The sequence below is a fragment of the Capricornis sumatraensis genome, chromosome 5 (assembly GCF_032405125.1).
Source record: "Capricornis sumatraensis isolate serow.1 chromosome 5, serow.2, whole genome shotgun sequence".
NCBI lineage: Eukaryota > Metazoa > Chordata > Mammalia > Artiodactyla > Bovidae > Capricornis > Capricornis sumatraensis.
In genome coordinates, this window is record NC_091073.1 from 120,576,389 (window position 1) to 120,598,082 (window position 21,694).

Genomic DNA, 21,694 nt, shown 5'->3' on the forward strand with positions numbered 1-21,694 from the left:
ATTGGATGAGGCATGTATACTAGGTTGGGGGTCGGGGGAAGAGTAGGGCAAATACCTCCTCCCTATGGGGTAGGAGGGGAGACACATTATACTGTTTCATTAATAGTTACAACATAGGGGAGGGAAGGACCATAAGGGTCTGCTTTTTCCATTCCTGCATTCCAAGACCCTCCTTGGTTTTATCTGCTCTTTCGTCCTTGGGTCACCAGAGGAGGCAGCAGGTTTTTAGGACAAGGGACGGCAAGGTCTCTTTCCCTCTGGGATTTCTGCATTTGGACAGTGGTGCCAGGAGGTGGCCTTGGACTCAGACCCAAGCGCTGGCAGCCTGCAGTGGGGGCCGCTGAGTGGCCCAGGCCTGGCCATTTTCTCAAGTGGTCACGGAAACCAGGGCAGAGCGGGAGTCCGGCTGGAAGGTGAAGGTGAAGATGCCCACATCCACGTGGAGTGCAAGGACCGGGGAAGCGCCGGGACAGGTGCGAGCTGGTCTGGAGTGTGGGGTCCTAGTCCGCTCAGGACACGACGATCCATCCCAGCCCAAGGGCTGCCAACAAGGGGGAAAGGACTGCGCGTGGAAGATCGGGGGTTGGAGGAGGGGGACGAGACCAGCAGGGAGAGGCCTAGATCCTCAGGCAGGACGATGGCGCGGACTCCAGCAGGACAGGAGGGAGGAATCCACCCCGAAAGGCAGGGGACAAACCAGACGCCCGCCTGCGGTCTGAGCCGGAGCCCAGCGCCCAGGCGCAGTGGGTGTCTTTCCACAGAGGGGCGCTGGAGCACGTTTTACTGCAGAGGAAGAGCGAATGTGCGCCCAGACCCGAGCGCCCCAGTAGGTGTCGCCCCCAACACACCCGGGGCTCCCCACTTCCTCTCAGTCCAGGGGCTGGGGGCGGGCGCAGAGCAGGCTTCGGAAAAGTTGCAGGCATCACCAAATGCTTTCGCCTCCGTTGGCGTTTACGCGTTTATCGAAAACGAAAATGAAGTTCGCGATACACACAAATGAGTGGGGGTGTGCCGGGAGGAGCGCGGAACGGAGTTGCTCCGAAAACACCCCTCCCCGCCACCGCGCCCCACCGCACCCCGGTCGGCCCTTGCCTGCCTTCTCTGACCTTTCCCTTCTCTTCTTCTTGAGACCTGTTTTTGGAGCAGAGCTTGGTTTGGGAAGGAAGGGGGCCCATCGGAGGCCGCGACCCCGAGCCCCCTCCCTTGCAGCCCCGCGATTTGCTCTCCATCACCCCCCGTGCGCACCCCCGACCTCCAGGGGTCTCGGCTGTTGTCGTTTCACGTTAGGCAGGAAAAGCTGCGAGGAAAACACGAGGGAGAGAGCCCCTCAGGGCGCCGGGGTTGCAGCCGCCAGCGATGCGAGCGCGTGGACGCGGAGCGCAGCCCCGCGCGAAACCTAGCACCTGCATCTAGGGTGCCACCCCCTGCCTCCGTGCCCCCGACGCCCCCTCCCCGTCGCGGGCCTCCTCTCGCTGCGCTCTCCCGGAAGACGGCGGGGTGCGCTCTCCCCGGGGCCAGGAGCCCCCCAGCGCGCCCCTGCACCCACGAGCTCGTGGCCCCGCGGCCTCCTCGCTGCCAGCCCCGGGACCCCCGGGCGCCGCTCCCGGGGGTGAAGGGCCGCGTGCGGAGAAGGCGGGGAGGAGGAGCTGCGCGGGGGCCCGGGGCGGGGGGAGCGCGGAGATGCGCTCCGGATGCTCGCCGGGCTCTAGGTGGTGCCAAATTCCAGGGCCTAGGCATTTCCCCTCCCTTTATGGTTTCTGTTGTTTGTCTTCCCTTCAATGGCTTCGATTAGGCCGTCCGCGGCCGTGCCGAGGAGTTGAAAACAGAAAAGCAACGGGAACGAGAACACACCGCCAGACCCCGGCTCGGCCCAGCCGCCGGGGAGGGGGCGGAGGAGGCTGAGCCAGGCGGTCGCTCGGCGGCGACTCGAGAGTGGCGCGCGGGAGGAGCGGCGCGCTGCCGCCGTCCCTGCCTCCGCCGCCGCCTCCCCTTCTTCTTCCTCCCCTTTTCCCCCCGGAGGGCGTGGGGAGCGGGAGCCCCAGAGGGAGAAAGCCGATACAGAAACGCCCCAAAGACAGCGAGCGAGAGCGCGCGGGGACCGATGGCTTCGCTGTACCAGAGGTTCACCGGCAAGATCAACACCTCGCGGTCCTTCCCGGCGCCCCCGGAGGCGAGCCGCCTCCTGGGCGGCCAGGGGCCGGAGGAGGACGGCGCGGGGCCCAAGCCCCTCGGAGCCCAGGCGCCCGCGGCGGCGCCCCGGGAGCGCGGCGGCGGCGGCGGCGGTGGCGCGGGTGGCCGGCCCCGGTTCCAGTACCAGGCGCGGAGCGACTGTGACGACGAGGACGTAAGAGCATCTTGGGGGTGGGGTGGGGGTGGGGTGGGGGGAAACGCGGGGCTCCAGGCGAGCCCGGGGGAGACGCGCCCGCGCGGCGCCTGCGAGGGTCTCGGGGCGCCCTCCCCTCCCCCACTCCTCCCGGAAGCGCGCCCACAAAACCACTCCTTGCGCGGATCTCGGTCACCGGCGTCCTGGAGCGGGTCCCGGTCTGCAGCGGCGGCGGGCCAAGAGTTGGTGGCTTTGAGGGCAGCGTTGGCGGAGCTGCGCTGCTGGGGTGTGGAACTGGCTGAGGGTTCACGGCGGCCCTGGGGACGCCTGCTGTTACCCGCACGCTGCTAGGGATCCTAAGGAGAGAATTCGATCTGTGTGTGCTTACGAGTTGGTTTCTCTGTTCTTTCTTTCCGTTTTCTTTTGTCTGCTTTAAGACTCTAGGAAGAGGCTGTCCCAGGCTCCTTTCCGCCCCCTCCCACCTGTCACCGGAGTCCTTGCCTCCCAGGCTGTCGCTTCTCCACTCTCCAACCCCTCCCCTAACCCCCCGCCCCGCCACTGGTGGTGGGGCTGGTGGTGATCCTCTTTCCCGAACCATGAAATAAAAGCGCTTGCCTCCGAGGCCCAACCCTCTGACCCAGGCCCAGCACAGTTTTTGCTGGTGCGAGTCAGGCCCTGCCTGTCCCCACACTTAGCCGTGGACTAGCTACAACCTTGGACCGTGTTAGTGGGAAAACTTCTCCAGGAGCACGTTTTCTACTCTTCTCCGGGCCGGTAGCTGGGGGTTTCAAAGGTTGGATTTGCATATCACCTTAGTAACCGATGACTCAGGCAGGACACCCACAGGCTGCCAGAGATGGATGAGTTCGACCACCTCTGTTGATCTCTCTCAGCTATTCAGAGAACCAGGGAGGGCCAAGTGATGCTTCAGATACGTTGTGTTCCCAGAAGAAAAAAAAAAGAAAGAAAAAAATCCCAGACAAGCTCTCAGACAGGCAGACAGGACTGGCTCAACTGGTCCAGCTCCGCTGGGTGTATTGGGTCCAAGAGTTTACTGTGTGTAGCTTTGAGTGTCCTCCTCCCTGTGGGGGGTACCTGGACACAGGTCCTCTCACAAACCTGGCAGATGGCCTCCCCTGACAGACCCAGGGCAGTTCCTGTCTCTGCCCTGAGCAGGAGGCTGTGGTCATTCAATGTGTCCTGCCTTTGGTCACTGGTTGTTTTGTTTTGTGAATGGAGGATCTGGAGAGGTGGAATAAGTTTGTGGGAGATGTGGTTACACACACACACCCTGTATTAGAGCTTGCATGAGATTTTCTTATTTTGGTTTATTTCCAGACCCCCCCTTGGTTACACTAAGACCTATCAGAGAGATGGCCCTCACTCCAGCGGGTCAGGTCCTAAGGGAAATGTGTGAATTCTCAGATTCAAGGGACCAGAATCTTTAAGGAGGGGTTTCATTGGGGCAGTTGAAAAATTATGGAGGATTAAACTCCAGAGATCTTGGGGAAGACCACCGAGCTGCAATGCAGACAAAAATGATGTGCTTTTTGCCTTAAATCGTTTGACTTAAATATGTTGGGATTTGTTATGCTTGAAGTGAGAACCATGAGCAGTTTCCTCCAACGCGCTCTAGGTGTCGCTAGGGGAGTGGAGAGGGGAGAGTTTCTGACTTTTGCTGTAGACGGTTTCCGCCCATTTCCCCCTCATCTTAGCTTTGAGCATGTATTCCTCCTTTCATTTTGACATATGTCTAGAACTGTTCCTCAGATAAGCGAAAGGGTTGAACTGAGGAGCAAATTATTAATTTAACATTTTCAAATGGTTTCTGCTGAGATGACTCTGAAGAGTATATCTACTTTAAATTCATTAAGTCCTGATATTAATGTTTTTAATTTCATGGAAAATGAAAAACAAAGGGTGTGGGTATGTCTGTGTGTGTAAAAGTAGGTATAAATATAGTGTATGCAGTATCCTTATGAAATATATATATATATATCGTGTTTAAAATGTATTATTAAAAAAGGACACATGAGTAAATGTAGCATCAATTTCTTGAAAACTTTTACGTGCTTTTCTCAGAAAAAGTATTCAGGATTGGAAAAACTATATCTAAAAATATACTACGTAGGAGTACACATTAAACAGATTCGTTCCCCTCCAGTGACAGGGAATGCCATTTGCTGTGAGTTAGTACTAGTTAAAGAAAGCAGGTATAAAAACTACTTTTCTGATATTAGCCCTTGTTAAGATTACAGAATCTTGAGTAATCACCCTGCTACCTACGTTTAACCCTTTAGATGTACAACTGATTAAGAATACAGTGCGTATTACTCTGTGTGTCTTGGCATCCCCAGGGCATGCTGGTTGCTGTCCAAGGTTCTGAAGCATCCTCTCTATTAGCCCCTAGCTCTTCCGTGGCTTGTCTGTTCCGTGGAACAGAAACAGCTTTCCCACCTCGGTCACTCACATGATGGTAAACAGCGTTACCTTTAAAATCCAGTGAGCTCTGTGTCTCATTGTCCTGCCATCTAGAAATGAGGAAATGAAATGTAGCTCTTGATCTGTGTCTGTGAGTATGCACACATGTCTGAGTGTATGCACACGTGTCTGAATAGGATTGAGAACGAACAGTTCTTTACAAAATAAAGTTGACGGTAGTTACCAGGTCTGGAAGAGAGAAGTCAAATGCTGCAGTTGCATGGTTAGTGACTAGGAGTGCATTTCCTGTGTGCACCAACTACGTGTAGGGACCTCTCCGCTGTGTAAAAGTCTGTCTGGGGTGGGCCAGTTTTAAGGTGTGAAGTTTAACTTTGAAGAAGAAAGAAACCCTGAGTGCTTTTCTACCAGAGTTTCCTCATCAATCTTATATTTATTTAAAGTCAAAGACTTGGGAGACCCCCTCTGCAGAATCAATAGCTATTTTGATTTAAAATTCATTTCATAGGCTAAAAATTAGTTGACTCTTAAAGGGACTGCTGCTGGAAATGACTTTTAATGGAGTTTAGTAACTTCTGATAGGAATTAACTTCAATTAATTTAAAAATACTGAACCTTGTTGTGCCCTGGCTCGAGCGTTTCCTTTTGATTTCTTAAAGGACTTTGAAGGCCATGGGTGGCTGTCAGGGCAGTAGGCTTGTTGGGGCCAGATCAGCATGTTCCTGTATCCTTCATTTTTGATGACACATGATTTCCTAACAGTACAAGTATGATGACAGGATTTTAAAACAGCAATTTGGCCAAAACAGAGACTGAGCAAAAATCGTTGCTTACTCAGTCTCTCTTATGATGTCACTGCTGTCTAGCTTCTGATGTCATGCTTCTGATGCAGTTCATCCTCCTGTTTGTCTGAAACCTCCAGCCCTCTTCCTCTCCAACTTGACTTTTCACTGATATGCTCTCAACATCCTGTTCACTTCTCCTTGGCGTTTATCAACTTTAACTTTTCAAGCAACTTGATCCCACAGAAATATGTGTATACCTTCTTACTTTCTTCTGCAATTTCAAATGTATTTGAAACCTCATATTATCTTCCTAACATATTGAGGAAAAGGTTAAACGTTTCAGCCACCAGCTTGATCTCATTATTTTCATGTCGAATTCGATAATGCTTAGTGTAACTCGCCTATAGAAGAGTTATGGGATGTCACAGTGTTGCTTGGAGCTTTCAAATTCTCTATCAGGTGATCTAAAGTGGATTCACTAATTCATTACAAGAATTCCTTTTTCCTTACTTAGGTTGGTGGCACACTCACATTCTTACTGTCCTCACTGGAGCAAACTGCACAGCAAATGTCTTCAGTGTCCTCCTAACTACTGGATGCAGTGGCCTTAGCCCTCGTTGCCACCTCTTTGCTCCTGATCACCTCCACCCTACACTTCAGACTTCTGTGTCATGTGTCTTTCATGATGCCACATGAATTCATGTCCTATCTCTCTCTGACCGTTGTATTCTTCAGTAAGTCCTTTTTTCCCCTCCTCTTCCTCATGTAGGGGGTTGGGAGAACCTATGCACCAAGGTTTTGGTCTCCACTATTCTATTCTTTCCCTGCCATGCTTTCTTCTTAAGATAAACTAAATATTGGGAAAATTAAAATGAAGATAAAGGGAGCTGAGTATATTTCACAGCTTCTGTAATAGCAGATGGCCGAGGCAGCTTAATTCCTCTGGTATACACCTCCTAGCGTCTCTTCTGAAGAGTGTTTGCTTTCCTGTTTTGCAGAATTGGAGGACTGTAGGATTGGAAGGACCTTGGCGGTCCCCCCGTTGATCTCTTCTCCCACCTTTTGCTCCACAGATCAGTTTCGGTAGTGGTGACAAGACATCCACGTAAACTATACCCCTGACTTTGTCACTTCCCTCTCTTTTTCGTGTGGCTGTTTAGTAGCTTAGTCATGCCCAACTCTTGTGACCCCATGGATTGTAGCGCACCAGCCTCCTCCAGTCCATCCATGAGATTTTATGGGCAAGATTACTGGAGTGGGTCACCATTTCCTTCTCCAGGGGATCTTCCCGACCCCGGGATGGAACTCACGTCTCCGTGTCTCCTGCACTGGCAGGCGGACTCTTGACCGCTGAGCCACCGCTGCCCTCTCTTTACCTCTCATTATTCTAAACGACTCTGCCTGACCTCTTTACTTCCCCTTCTGGTGCTACTGTTTTTCCACCCCCGAGTATGGCATACAATAGACATAAGCTTGTACGGTTACATTTCTCCCAGGGTCTTGATTTCTTTTTTGTAATATGCAATACTTCACTAGATAAGCTTTGAGGTGCCCTTCTGGGTTAATGCTGTGTAACACTGTTGGTGATGGACAGGGAGGCCTGGCGTGCTGTGATTCACGGGGTCGCAGAGTCGGACACGACTGAGAGACTGGACTGAACTGAACACTCTATCGTAGTACCCTACAACAGCTGTCCTCCTGCAAAGTCTTTTCTGCATTTCAGAAGAGTGTCAAACACACAGTCAGTCAGTTCAGTTCAGTCTCAGCCGCGTCTGACTCTTTGTGACCCCATGGACTGCAGCACGCCAGGCCTCCTTGTCTATCACCAACTCCCAGAGCTTACTTAGACTCATGTCCATTGAGTCGGTGATGCCATCCAGCCATCTCATCCTCTGTCGTCCCCTTCTCCTACTGCCTTCAATCTTTCCCAGCATCAGGGTCTTTTCTGATGAGTCAGTTCTTCACATCAGGTGGTCAAAGTATTGGAGTTTCAGCTTCAACATCAGTCCTTCCTATGAATATTCAGGACTGATTTCCTTTAGGATGGCCTGACTGGATCTCCTTGCAGTCCAAGGGATTCTCAAGAGTCTTCTCCAACACCACAGTTCAAAAGCATCAATTCTTCAGCATTTAGCTTTCTTTATAGTCCAGCTCTCACATCCATACGTGACTCCTAGAAAAACCATAGCTTTGACTAGACGGACCTTTGTTGGCAAAGTAATGTCTCTGCTTTTTAATATGCTGCCTAATTTGGTCACAACTTTTCTTCCAAGGAGCAAGCATCTTTTAATTTCATGTGTTTACCATCTAAAGCAGTCTCTCTGTGAATGTTTTGGTAAAGTAGCTATCACAAAATTATGCAAAATTTTGCCTATTGTCTCAATGCAGAGCAGAGTCATCATTGGGAAATTGTCTGTTACAAGGAAGTACGAATGGTGATATAAACAAAGATTCAGTGCTAGCTGACTGATGGGTGAAGCCAAATATAGCATCAAAACTCTTGCCTCTGCACTGCACGTTGTGTTTTTTAAAGCACCGCTGGGTATATCTCATTCCACCTTCCTTGTTACCTTGGCCTTTGTTCGGGGAGAACCCTAACGAAGAGCGAATCTGTTGGCTTGAAAAATTAGTCAGGGTAAGCCTGATGTTTTTTTCATTTGGATGAGTCAATTGTCCACTGTGAATTATCACAAATAAATTTCAACGTGTTAAGCCTTTCCTCTGTGGAGTCGGCCAAAAAAGTATGTCTTTGCTTAAGGCCGGATCTGTTTGTGAAAAATAAGCCTTCTGCCTTCTTGGTGGAATTGAGTTCTGTGTAGCAGTAAGATCTTTGGAAGTGGGCACGGCAGCCTACTTGATATGGCGGGCTTCCTTTTATTCCTGCTAGTGCCCACTTTTAAGTAATTTACTGGTATGTGTTACCTGTAGATATGAGGAGGTCTGGAGTATTAGATAGCATAGTATCAATTTATATTTTTGACAATGGAATCAGCTGGTTTTCCCACATGAGATTAATATTCTAGGATCACTCTGTAGACAGGAATTGCTCTAGAGGTTGACTTTGGACATTTTTTCTTCATAAAAATAGAGCTTTCTATTTCATACTCCAAGCTTTTCCTCCTTTGGAATCAGAGTGATTAATGAGTTTAATTTTTGGAAGCAACTGGCAGGAGTTGTTGAGTAAGATGTACAAGCTGATTGTATATAACTCTGTTCCTTTTAATTACTCTGATGGTAACAATGCCTTCATCAAGCACATATGGAATGCTTCTTCGCAATATACAGTAGTGATCCCTTTCATGGAGTGTTGCCTATAAAATAATACGTGCAGTAATCCTTTCAAAATTAAATTCTCCCTAATAAATAGAGTGTTAAGGGCAGTCAGTACTCATGTGCCATGCTATGCTTTGCTTCATTTTAAACACATCCATTTGATTTTATTTACAAGTACAGAAAGAAAAGCACTCAGCCTTTCTGGTTAACGACCTTTGGAATACTTATCTTTAGAAGGATCTGCATCTTGAAATTATCTGAAATAAAATACTTAAAAATTGGATAACATCTCATCTTACAAACGAGAAGACTGTAGATAGTTCTGTGAATAATATTCTGTAAATCACTTGTGTTCTCTGGACCTCAGAGAAACTCAGTCTTTCCTTCTCTCCTGTGTCCTTCTCAGTATCCTCTATGGTACTGTAATTGAGTGGAAAAATTAACTTAATTATATCACTGGATTTCAAACATATGAATGTTATGAAATCTTAACAGTCTAAATTATTTTGGTTCTAAATGGATATGCTAATTGCCAAAGGAAATAACAGTTTCCCCACAGTAGTATGAGACTTTTGCCCTGGATGGGTCTCCCCAGTGGTTTTACTCTTTTTTCCTCCACACAATGCTTTCTGTGTTTCCTAACAGCATCCAGATCCACTGGAAGCACAGGAGATGCTCAGTTTTGTCCCATAATCTGGGAGCATATATGGGTATCTTTTCAGGGAGTCAGAAGCCAGGACGGCCCATGAGGTCCAGATGGTAGACTTCCAGGCGGTGAGCATCTTGCTTCCCAGAGTCGGAACATCTCGGTCGACAGCAGTGGGCACTATGGCCCGGCACCTGGCAGGAACTGGAGTCTTGCCTGGATGCAGGAAAGAGGTGGACTCCTGTTGCCACGGGAATGGTTCTCAGGTGCTGGAACAGTCGTTCCCTTTAAAATAAACAAACCTGACTTTAACTCACTCCTGTGGTATGTAGATAAACAGCTTGAAGGCCTTTAGAACGCAGTAAAATCCTACTAGTACCATGCCCAATGGACATTAAAAACAAACCAAACCAAAACATGCCTCCACCGAGTTTTTAATTAAAAAGGAACTTCAAGATTTTCCAGGACATCACAGTCATTGTCAAAATAAAATCTTAACTGTCTCTAATGTTCAGATTTTATTTGTTATCAGCTTTTACCTTAGATGATTTGGGGTCACTTTTAATATGCCTCTGTTTAAAAGAAAAATGTGGAGCAGGTTTTCCTGGCATGTTCCCCAGTTTGGAATTGAGAAGACCAATGAGTCCTTCTGTCTCTTATTGTTTACTGTTTGGGAAGGTTTAGTTTAAAGACAGAACTACTGGAATTAATACAGCTGTTTTGTACAGCAATGGTCTCTTTGTTATATCATCTGTAATTTATTTATATGATTGTTTATATCCCTTCTATTTTATATATTGTGCACCTAGTATGTTTTAAGATGGCATCAGCCAGAAGTTGACCAGGACTGGAAGAAGGGAGCATTGAAGAATAGGAACAGGAATAAAGAGGTTTTATGCAATACAAGTGAAGAGGGGGTGGATAAAGCAGAAACTAGAGGTGGAGAAATGCAGATCACAGGCCTCCAGGCTCCCTAACCATTTCCCCCCAAATATTTAATTTCCTAAACCGTATTCCTATGCTTCACGCAGTATGCCATCCAGCAATTTAAAAATCAAAAGTAAAAATAAGAAATCTCTTTGAAAGTCCTGAGAGATGACATTATCTCATCAGTTTGTGAAAGCTCTTAAGAGTTGCAAGCTGGTTGCAACCCCACGAGGTAGTGGAACCCCACCAGCCTTGAGTGAATGGCTCCAAGCCCTGAACATGCGGGGCTGCCTCTGGGCTTTTTGTGGCTTCTGCGCATCCCTCCTCAGCATCTCCACCACCCTGCGGAGGGACCGCTGCCTTCCGGCATCTGAGGCCAGTGGAGACAAGTGGGCGCACGCTCTGCCCTGAGGTTAGACTTTCATCCCTGCCTACCTTGCCACATCATCTTGGGAATATTCACAGAGGGGACGGTTGCCGTTTTCTGGAACACTTGGCTGCCTTATATTAATAGAATACCTAGCTCCTTTCCCAGGAGAACTTCTAGGTCTTTGTCGCTATGTCCATTTCATCTTTTCCGGCTTGCCAACGTGTGTTCTCCATGGCAGGTTTGGAGGCAGTGTGCTGCAGGTGAAACTCTTTGAATCCAGAGTGAACCCATCTGTTCACAAGTCCACCCCAGAGTGCACTGCCGCTGAGAATAGCGCTTTGAAGGGACAGAGGCTCCGCTGAAACTTACATGGGGGCTGTGGTTAGTTCGCTAGAGGGATGCGTGGGCGTGGCAGGCGGAGAAACGGAGCCAGAAGTCAAGTTGGGCTGAGCTGCCAAACTGGACCTCACGTTGAGTGTTGGCATGGTTTGGCTCAGGGTCACTGCTGCTCTGCAAGTTATTGCGGGTCTCACGGGCACCCGTGGGCTTGTGCCCTCCCTCTTAGCGTCGTGTGTGGTCACGTGGTTGACCTTGGCAGGTGGAATGGACCGGAAGTGAGAATAGCTCTCCTAAGTGGATGCTTTGTGAGCCGGCCCGTGGTTTGCCCTGCTCTCCTTCCCTCTGATATGGACGCTGGCAGTATTTCAGGTAGAGGCAGTTTAGCAGGAAAGATAGAAAGGTAGGTTTGTAAACCACCTAGATTACATCCGGATAGTGTCACCTGGCCTGAGCTGATGGACACAGCGGGATATGTGTTCCTGTGGATCAGCCACTGTGCACTCTTTCTGGACCTTGATTGTGTCGTCGTCTGTGGGTAAATCTGGCACTTTCTCAACCTCCATGGGAAGCTTCATTCTACATTCCTGCATTGTGCTTAAGACTTTCCAGTTCCCAAAGAGACGGAAATGGACATTTCCCTGGGAGGGCAACAGATGTTGGGGTGATGAGTTTTACCCACTTCCCTCATTTCCTGTCTTCTGGGAGCATGCTTGTTGGGTGACGGGGAAAGGGTGAGAAGAGACAAGTGTGGGCGTTCATGGGAGGAGCAGGGGAGAGACTGGGAAACAGGAGTCATACAGGTTCCTAGATAGTAACACTGGAAGCAAACAGCCTTCTGGATGTTGCAAAGGCTCAGCCTTGCAAATGAGCCTTCTGGGCTTCTGACCCTTCAGGTCAGAAATGAAGAGACTCTGAGGTTCTCATAGGGAAGCCTGGATGCTTCGGGTCTGTGTTGTGCTCTTCATGTCACATGGATTTTAGAACCCCGTTTTACACGGAATCTATATTTACAGTGTAGGATTAAAGAGGACATGTGTGTGTAGTGTAAGTCGCTCAGTCGTGTCCAACTCTTTGCAACCCCATGGACTGTAGCCCACCAGGCTCCTCAGCCCATGGCATGTCCCAGGCAAGAATACTGGAGTGGGTTGCCATGTCCTTCTCCAGGGGCTCTTCCCAACCCAAAGATTGAACCTGCGTCTCCTGCAATGCAGGCGGATTCTTGACTACCTGAGCCACCAGGAAAGAGGACATGTCTTCATCTGAACGAGAGGCGATGTCATCAGACACGCCCAGATCTGGCCGATGCTCTTTCTCCCCCAGTGCCTGTCCAGGCTGGTGCTTTATTTTATGTGTAGAAAGGTGTCACCAGTTTCTCTTCCTTTTTCCTAGATTTTTCATTCGTCTGAATGGACAGAAAAGTGAGCCCCTAAATGACTGGTTATCTGTTACAGGGAGAGGGGAGATGCTGTCAAAGCCAGGGCACTGTTTCTATGGAAACAGGAGCTAGCTGTGATGAGCAGGGATGTCTGGTTTCCTTGCCGGGTGCTGGCCTTACTGGACACACAGTCACTGATACCCTTCCTCACGGCTGTCCTGCAGCACCGAGGAGATCATATCAACCAGAAGCTTTTGTCTCCCCAGGTGCCCGGAGCGCACCTGAGCAGAATCCTAACGTCCTGTCTCCCCGTGATCCTTGATCCTGCTTCTCCTGCTCCAGCGCTCCTTCTATTTCATCGTAGCCATAGGGGAAACAGTCCTGTTCTCGACTTCTGGGCTTCATCACGGTGTTTCTGAAATAGAGGCGCACTTGCGGGGTCGTTTCTGGCCCCTCCGCTCTCTGTCACTCCCTCTTACACACACTTAAGAGCCATTTTCCTACTTGGATGGACTCTGCAGAAGTTTTCACACCACCCTCCAAGCTTCCCTTCCTCTTTCCCCTCTCAGGTCCATCCTGACCACACGGACAGTCCATTTCCCCGTGTCCTGAACTCACTGCAGAACATCGCTCCAGGGGGTGACCCTGCCCCAGGTCAGAGCTGCCCGCGTGGCTCCGCGCTTCTCTCGGTAAACGTCAAGGTCCCTGTCGTGGCCGGAAGGCATGCGCGGTCTGTTCCCTCTGCCTGAACATCCTTCCTCCCTGGCCTTCACATCTCTGCTTCCCCATCGCTCTCTCAGGGGTCCACGCTGCCATCCTACTTAGAGCTGCAGCCCCCCCCCCCCCCAGGCCTCCTGCTCTTCCCCGCCCTGCCCTGCTTTGCCGTTCTTTTCCCATGCCATTTATCACCTTCCAGTGTGTGGTCATAATTTTCTTATCATGCCTGTTTTATTTTTGTCTCTCTGCCACCTCCCCACCCCCCCCCACACACACACACTTCGAATATCACCTGACTAGTGTCAGGATCTCTGGCTGTCTTATTCTGTGGCGTGTCTAGGTGCCTGGTATAGTATCTGTCATGGGCAACGTGCTCAACATGTCTTTGTTGCAGGAATGCCTGAAGGACTGGCATCCTGCCTGACCCTATCTCTGCTCACTTCTGTTTGAATAAGCACAGTGCCCTTAACCCAGTTCTCCAGACCTTTTTTTTAACCCCGAAATTAAAGGAGTTCTGAAATTAGAACTCTGAACCTCCTATGTGGCTGCTTACAAGTGGCTACAAATGGATTCTTTTCTCTTCAGATTTTCATCCGTTGTTTGATTCTGAGCAGTTTCTGCCTGATGGCCCGACTTAAGACCACAGCTGAGAAGACAAAACAGTTATTAGGGAAACAGTAGGAGTTACTTTTGTAAGACCTGCTTGAGATGTGTGATAGTTCGCATTAGTAATACTTTGTCTGAGTTTAAAAATAAGTGTGAGTGAAAAGGAAGTCTAATTCTTTGGCCACCTGAGGGGAAGAGTTGACTCATTAGGAAAGACCCTGATGCTGGGAAAGATGGAAGGCAAAAGGAGAAGCGGGCAGCAGAGGATGAGATGGCTCGATCGCAATACTGACTCAGCGGACGTGAATTTGAGCAGACCCTGCGGAGCCAGTGAAGGGTGCGGGAGCCTGGCGTGCTGCAGCCCGTGGGGCTGGAGTCAGACACGACTTACAGCACCACAGAGGACAAGTCAGACAGAAGCAAATACTGCATGTCGTCACTTATACGTGCAATCTAAAAAATACAAGGAACCGGTGAGCGCCCAAACAAAAGCAGACTCACGGATATAGAGAGCAACTGTGGTTACCCACTGGGGAGAGAAAAGAGAGGAGGGGACTTTAAAAAGGGGTTGCTACAGGATCATGTGAAATCATGTGTATGAAACTTGAAAATTGTAAAGCACTGCAGAATTTAAACACTCTTTCATTCAGTAAAAATGCACGAGATACATTTTCTATATAGAACTGCTTCTGCTGACTTTTTCCCTCTCTTTTTGTGGTTATCAGAGGAGGGAGTCCCATTAGGGAAATGCAAGCCTTTAAGAAGAGGAGATTCCTATAAATACAGCATCGTGATAAGTTGCTTCTTGATTAGAAATTTGCATTACCTAATTCTCAATTTAAATGAGAGAAGAAGATCACAGCTTCTTTTTCTGTGGTCCTGTGATCCTCATTTCATCTGGCAGGTAGAAAGTCAAATCAGAGTGTTTTTGAACTCTGTGTCATTAGAGGGAAACTAAAGTTCCCAAACCAAAATGCACAGATTCTGACACACACACACAAAAGCTCTTCCTGGATTCTGTAATCTGTTCAAAAGTGCTAGAGGCACATTTGCTACCTGCAGCGTCCATTTTTGTGATGATACAGTCAGAGCTCCCTGGTGCTTCGGATGGAGCTGGAACAGGGAGAGAAGTCTGCAGGTGTGACCCTGACTTTTCTGCCCACCTCCAGCCTGGCCTGGCACCGCCGGACCCTAGGGGCTGTCTTCAGGCTGCAGTAGGACTTTGATTCAAGACTTCTGAAGTCTCAATGATGCGAAATCAAGATTTGCAGTTGCGTTTGCTGTGGCCAGACAGGGTTGGAATGCAAATGTATTCCATGAGGGGGGCTCTTGTGCCCACATCAGCCTGCGCTGAGCTGTTTAACAGCAGAGGAATCACACCAGATCCTCCGCTTAGAACACGGTCTGTGGCACGGGCAGCACTCCGATCGGGTGATCAGGGACCTGCAGGTAGTCCCAGTCCTTCCTCTGAAGACGTGCTAATAAGCCTGTGTGTTTCCTGATCTGCCGCATGGTGCCAGAGTGCCGGCCGTTACAGTGCAGCAGATAACAAGGAGACGCGTGGCTGGACAGTCGGCTCTCTGACCACTGGACTTAGGCAGTCGAAGTGCCTCCGAACACTTAAGGCCCAGAGACGCGCGGGAACATGTTTCCTGCCATCGTTACATAAGGGAAGAGAATGTGCGTTAATGTGACACGGTTTCCCAGCTCAGCACCCTGGCGCAGGTCCAGGGAGAGAGGGAGAGAGATGTGTGTGTGCCGCTTGCTCGGGCCTGTCCGCCTCTTTGAGACCCCCTGGACTGTAGCCCACCAGGCTCCTCCATTCATGGGAGTCTCCAGGCAAGGATACTGGAGTGGGTTGCCGTTTCCTCCTCCAGGGGCTCTTCCTGACCCAGGGATCAAGCCTGCGGCTCCTGCATTGCAGGTGGATTCTATACGGCCATGGTGCATGTGAAAAGCCACCTCACACACACTCCACCCGTCTCTCTGCACCTGAGAGAGGACCCAGGGACCCTGGCCCCCTGCAGGCAGTCCCCCACCCCGCAGAGCACTGAGGCAGCGGCTCCAGCCTGCAGGTCCACGCCCTCCCTTTCTCTCTCAGGGCATCAGCTGGGCGAGGGCAGGGGACGGGGATGGTCCTGGACCCAGCACACCAGCCCTTCGCTGTCAGGGCATGGTCACAGCTGCTAGTCCGGGACACAGCAGTGCCCACGGAGGAGGGAAAGAGGCCACTGGGCAGATGGGCACTGGTCTACGGAGGGAAGCCTCAGAGGAGAGAGCGGAACCCAGCCCTGCCCGCAGACCCGGGGTTCTGGGAGCCTGGGGCAAATGGGGTGCCCCAGGAGGGTCAGAGGTCTCCGTGGAAGAGCATCATTTCAGTGTGTCAGCCAGGGAGCATCTGCCTTCACTGGGTCAGAGCAGCCAGACCTCAGGCTTCAGCTTGGATTTGTTGGGGTTCTCAGTCTCTGCTTCCCCGAGCTCTGGGCTTGTGATGGCAGCCTCCAAAGAGGGGCAGGGCCACAGCCAGCAGAGCTTCATCTCCTCCCTAAGGCAGCTGTGCTTTTAAAATATTTCACCCGTACGTAAGGTTTCACAGGAAAAGTGGGCATTGCTGAGCTCTTGAGTAACAGGCCAGTTATCCAATAAACTCACAGACACTGGCAGGATGTCGCCATGACCTCTTCCTGCCACAGTTTATGAACGTGCCACACAGAGAATCAATCCTGTGTCCACCCCGCAGCATGATAGCCAGACAGAGGGCTGGGCAGTCGTTTCATGGTTCATGGTGTGGGCAGGGCGTCACGGTGGGTGATGTGTGCCCTGGACTCAGACTACCTGAGCATGAATGCCAACTGCTCACCATCTAGTCCCTGTGTAGCCTTACAAAGTCACGTAACTCTTTTTGGACTTTCCTTTCCTTATGTGTAAAATTAAGGGGGAAATCTGTGGTATTTTTCTTGTTGGTGTATTGTGAAAGTGAAAGTCACTCAGTCGTGTCCTACTCTTTTTGACTCCATGGGCTGAGGCCTGCCAGGCTCCTCTGTCCGTGGAATTCTTCAGGTAAGAATACTGGAGTGGGTAGCCATTCACTTCTCCAGGGGATCTTCCCAACCCAGGGATCGAACCCAGGTCTCCTGCATTGCAGGTGGATTCTTTGCCATCTGAGCCACCAAGGAAGGCCAGTTCGAGTCCATGCATGTCAAACGCTTAGAACAGGGTCCTATGTGACATAATCATAAAGTCCTTGTTGCCAAGTCTGATTGTTTTGGAAAGGAAAGGCGGAGGACTCAGTGTCCCCTTGAGTAAAGTGTCTTGGGGCTAGAACTGTGGAAAGGAAGGGAAGGTGATAAACCCCTAGTGATCACATAGGCTCTGGTTATTTAATTGCAATCCCTAGTATTTATAACTTAACCATTATCCCGCTATGCAGGTTGAGTGGTGTGTTATGAGAGGGCTGGACTGCTGGGTTCCATGGTTTTTGGAAGGGCTGGTGATGTCAGGGGTCATCAGGGTTAATCAGGATCCCCCTTGGGGTGGGTTTGTGCCCTTTACAGCCTGCCCCAACTTTCATGAAGGAAACGTGGTGGCTGGAGCCACAGGTTCAAGGCCAAGCTCCCCTCCGGAGAGGAGGACAAGTGAGGAAGTGCAGGCTGACCCCAGATTAATTCCCAGGACCCTGTCATCTCCACAAAGACAAGACACCTGCCAAGGGTGTTCATGGAGACCCTCTGGAGCCTGAGACCTCAAAACTAAATGAGGAAACAGTGGCTGAAAAACATGGCTTCTATTGGAGTCCATCCTGTGATTGAGAATTTGAAATGTTATGCACGGACGGTGCTCAATAACTAATGTTCCCCCGGCAGTGGTCGGAACAGTTCCAACTAGAAGACACGGAAAATACTGTGGAAACAGTGCCTGCTGGGGAAGGAGGGCGTCCACGTAGGGGATCCAGCTTGAGGATTCGCTATGAAAGGGCCGGCTGGCAAGTGTGGCCTTATTAGACAGAGTGAGAAAAAAGTATGGGCTCAGTGGAGCTATAGAAAAATAACGGAAAACTGGCCAGATATGGATTTGACTATAACAGTTGAAATTTTAAAAGTGTCCTAACTGTAAACAAAAATACTGAACCCACTTCTCTTCCTGATCCTCATAAAATTTCACTGTAACATAACCCCTGCCTTTTAGCTGCCTCTCTATTAGCAACTTAGTCGGGAAATTTTCATTTTAAAACTTATAGAAGTTTCTTCACTCCAGCTTCAGGAGTGGGTGGATGGGAACCTGGCTGTACCATCCAATTGTCAGAAGAGAAAGCGTGCCCGCCTTTGAAGTGGTTTCTGCAGCTTTCTGTGGTTGGAGAAGCATCTCCATCACCCCCAGCAGGGCGAGCATCACACCATGAGCAGCTGGAAGGGGGTTTAGACAGCCAGTGGCACTATGATGACGATTCTTCTCAGGAACCAACCAAGGAAGTCAAGGCTGCTTCTTTCTGTGTCTCTCTTAGACACACACACACACACACACACACACACACACATGACAAGCACACACAGGAGTGTCCACCGCAGTGACTAGCCCAAAGCAGTAGATGTGTTCCCCTCTAAACCAGGGCTCGTGAAGACCTTCGTCTGAAGTTTCTTCTCAGAGGTGCGGGAGGCTGTGTTTATTCACCCAGACTCTGGTTGGTCCTCACTGTGGCCCAGAGCTCATGATCCCTGCCTGATTTCCCAGGACTCAGACCATGGTGTGAAGACAGACTGCCCACTGAATGTCAAGGTGCTGAGTCTCTCTTGGACGTGGGCAGCAGTCCCTGTGAGCTGGCTGATCTCAGTGAGCTCATCAGGAGATGAGCCAGAAAATGCGACATTGGTGTAGACAGTGGGGGGAGAGGGGCGGGGAGGATATAAGGTTTTCCCAAAATGAAACAGAGCCAGTGTTGTGTTCAAGGAGACCTTGGTGTGTTTTCTACAAACTCAAAAGCCTTCAAGATGAAAGAAAAGACGAAATAGACTCAGTGAATCATTGAAAGCCTTGGAAAGGTATCCTGTATCTGAAAGACCTGATAGTTAAAACATCTTGAGGTTGGCTTGCGGCCATCAATGGTTCCACGACCATATACACCTTACAGGGGTCAGCATGCAATAGCTGTAAACTAGAAAGTCAGGAGGAGCTGGTAACATCTCTGGGCACCTGACTTGATGTCTGGGTCAGTGTTTCTCGAAGCTCATTTTCTTCCCAGTGCTAATGTTTCCAAAGAAAGGTCTTCCCGAGGAGGCACACATCAAAACACGTTAGAAGCAGGAACACGACTAGGGAAATACAGAAGGAAATGTCTATAACTAACCCAGCTCAGCTGAGAAGCAAGATGCAGATTTCAGTGAAGCCAGGCCCGAATGAGAAGGGAAAAATCTGTGTCCAATTTTGGAAAAGTCCCCAATAACTCTGAATGCCTTTGGGGGAGAACATATTCCATATTTTTTTAATGACATGACTCTAGTTCAGTGTTGAAACGTGGGGCCACGTTTGCTTGTCCTGAACAGTCCACATCCCTTGGCATTCTTCCTGGTCTTTATGGCTCCAAGACTGGCCGGCACTCACATTCACTGAGTTCAAATAAAATCTGTTGACCAGTAAAATATAAAATTTCACTTAAAAAGACGATTATGAAGAACCTAATTTAATCTAATTCTTTTCACATCAGTAAGTGTGTATAAAACTGTCAGCTTTGCAGTTCCTTTGAAATAAGATTGGGCTCTTGTTACAGAGCTAGGGGAACCTGTGCAAGGCATTATCCACGCTTCCCTTTTTAAATGTCTGCTTGTGTGGAAAAGAGGTTTTCATCAAAAAGTTTGGGAAGCATTGAATTCTTTTTTTAAATTTATTTCAAATGTTTTATTGGCGTGTAGTTGATTTATAGCATCATGGTCATTTCAGGTGTGCAGCGACGTGATTCAGTTATGTCTATGCATCTTTATATTCTTTTCAGACTCTTTTCCATTATGGTTGATTATAAGATACCGAATATGGTTCCTCGCGCTATACAGTAGGTCACTGTTGTTTATGTATTTGCCAACAAAGGTCCGTCTAGTCAAAGCTATGGTTTTTCCAGCAGTCATGTATGGCTGCGAGAGTTGGACTCTGAAGAAAGCTGAGCACAGAATTGATGCTTTTGAACGGTGGTGTTGGAGAAGACTCTTGAGAGTCCCTTGGACTGCAAGGAGATCCAACCAGTCCACCGTAAAGGAAAGCATCCCTGAATATTCATTGGAAGGGCTGATACTGAAGCTGAAACTCCAATATACTTTGGCCACCTGATGCGAAGAACTGACTCATAAGAAAAGGCCCTGATGCTGGGAAAGGCACGAGGAGAAGGGGATGACAGAGGGTGAGATGGTTGGATGGCATCACTGACTCAATGGACATGAGTTTGAGCAAGCTCTGGGGGTTGGTGATGGACAGGGAAGCCTGGTGTGCTGCAGTCCATGGGGTTGCAAATAGTCGGACACAACTGAGCAACTGAACTGACTGAGCGTGCATCTGTTAATCCCAAACTCCTAGTTTATCCCTACCCTACTTTCCTCTTTGATAACCATAAGATTGTTCTCTATATCTATGAGTCTGTTTCTGTTTTGTAAATAAGTTCTTTTGTATTTTTTGTTCAACCTATACGTGATTGCATGTAATAATTGTCTGATTTATCTCACTTAGCACGATAATCTCTAGGCTCCTCCACGTTTCTGCATGGCAGTATTTCGTTATTTTTTCTGGCTGAATAGTACTCCATTGTGTATATCTCCACCACATCTTCTCTGTCTACTCATATGGCTGCAGACATGTAGCCTGCTTGCATCTCTTGGCCACTGAAATTAGTGCTGCTGTAGACATAGGGGTGCATGTGTGTGTGTGTGTGTGTGTGTGTGTGTGTGTGTGTGTGTGTGCACGTGTGCGTGTGTGTGTGTTCAGTTGCCAAGTTGTGTTCGACTCTTGTGACCCCCATGGACTGCAGTATGCCAGTCCTCCCTGTCCCTCAGCATCTCCCAGAGTTTGCCCAAGTTCATGTCCATTGAATCAGTGATGCCATCCACCCATCTCATCCTCTCTCGTCCCCTTCTCCTGCCTTCAATCTTTCCCAGCATCAGGGTCTTTTCCAGTGAGTCAACTCTTTGCATCAGCTGGCCAAAGTATTGGAGTTTCAGCTTCAGTATCAGTCCTTCCAATGAATTTTCAGGGTCGATTTCCTTTAGGATGGACTGGTTTGATCTCCTTGCAGTCCAAGGGCCTCTCAAGAGTCTTCTCCAGTAGCAGAGTTTGAAAGCATCAGTTCTTTGGTGCTCTGCCTTCTTTATGGTCCATGTCTCACATCTCACATGATAGTCATCTCACATGACTACTAGGAGTGCGTGTATCTTTCCAAATTCGAGTTTTCTCTGGATGTATTCCCAGGACTGGGATTCCTGGATCATATGGTGGCTCTGTTGTATTTTGTGAGGACATTCCATACTATTTTCCATAGTAGCTGCAGCAAATTACGTTCCCACCACCAGTGTAGGAAGTTCCCTTTTCTCCACATCCTCCCCAGCATTTGTTATTTGTAGACTCTTTCAGTTCAATTCAGTTCAGTTCAGTCACTCAGTCGTGTCCGACTCTGCAGTCCCATGAATTGCAGCACGTCAGGCCTCCCTGTCCATCACCAACTCCCGGAGTTCACTCAAACTCATGTCCATCGAGTCGGTGATGCCATCCAGCCATCTCATCCTCAGTCGTCCTCTTCTCCTCCTGCCCCCAGTCCCTCCCAGCATCAGGGTCTTTTCCAATGAGTCAGTTCTTCGCATCAGGTGGATGAAGTATTGGAGTTTCAGCTTTAGCATCAGTCCTTCCAAAGAAATCCCAGGACTGA

The 21,694-nt window shown here is 49.4% G+C and overlaps 1 protein-coding gene across 1 annotated transcript in view; it reads left to right on the plus strand.

Moving 5' to 3' along the window:
* Window positions 1-2,101: 2,101 nt before the first annotated feature.
* The window catches only part of DPP6 (dipeptidyl peptidase like 6), a 799,813-nt gene continuing 780,220 nt past the window's right edge, over window positions 2,102-21,694 (plus strand). The window contains exon 1 of the mRNA XM_068972565.1: window positions 2,102-2,344. Coding sequence (XP_068828666.1) covers window positions 2,102-2,344 — 243 coding nt within the window. The remainder of the gene's footprint in view (window positions 2,345-21,694) is intronic.